Below are 201 nucleotides of genomic sequence, written 5' to 3'. Positions count from 1 at the left end.
GGTACCAGGCGGGCCGGGTCTCTCGAATTTTCCACCGCGGGAAGCCGACTGGGGGCGTCGGGGCTCGCCCCCGCCCCCGCCCCTGGAAGCGGCCAGCGGGGTATGGCTGGTGCTTTGGGGAAGCAAAGGTCTCACCATTTTGCTCGGCGGTCGGTGGCTCGCTCGGGCAGAGGAAAGTATCGGCACTCAGACGGGCTTCTG

The 201-nt window shown here is 68.2% G+C and overlaps 1 protein-coding gene across 1 annotated transcript in view; it reads right to left on the bottom strand.

Annotated features, from left to right (window-relative positions):
• Positions 1–201, bottom strand: part of PPP3R1 (protein phosphatase 3 regulatory subunit B, alpha) — a 52,478-nt gene extending 52,277 nt beyond the window's left edge. Inside the window, exon 1 of the mRNA XM_006909536.3 lies at positions 136–201. Coding sequence (XP_006909598.1) covers positions 136–138 — 3 coding nt within the window. The 5' untranslated portion in view covers positions 139–201. The remainder of the gene's footprint in view (positions 1–135) is intronic.

This window comes from Pteropus alecto, unplaced genomic scaffold (genome assembly GCF_000325575.1).
Source record: "Pteropus alecto unplaced genomic scaffold, ASM32557v1 scaffold131, whole genome shotgun sequence".
NCBI classification, from domain to species: Eukaryota; Metazoa; Chordata; class Mammalia; order Chiroptera; family Pteropodidae; genus Pteropus; species Pteropus alecto.
The sequence above is the reverse complement of the archived record's forward strand: the minus strand, read 5'-3'. Positions and strand labels throughout refer to the sequence as shown.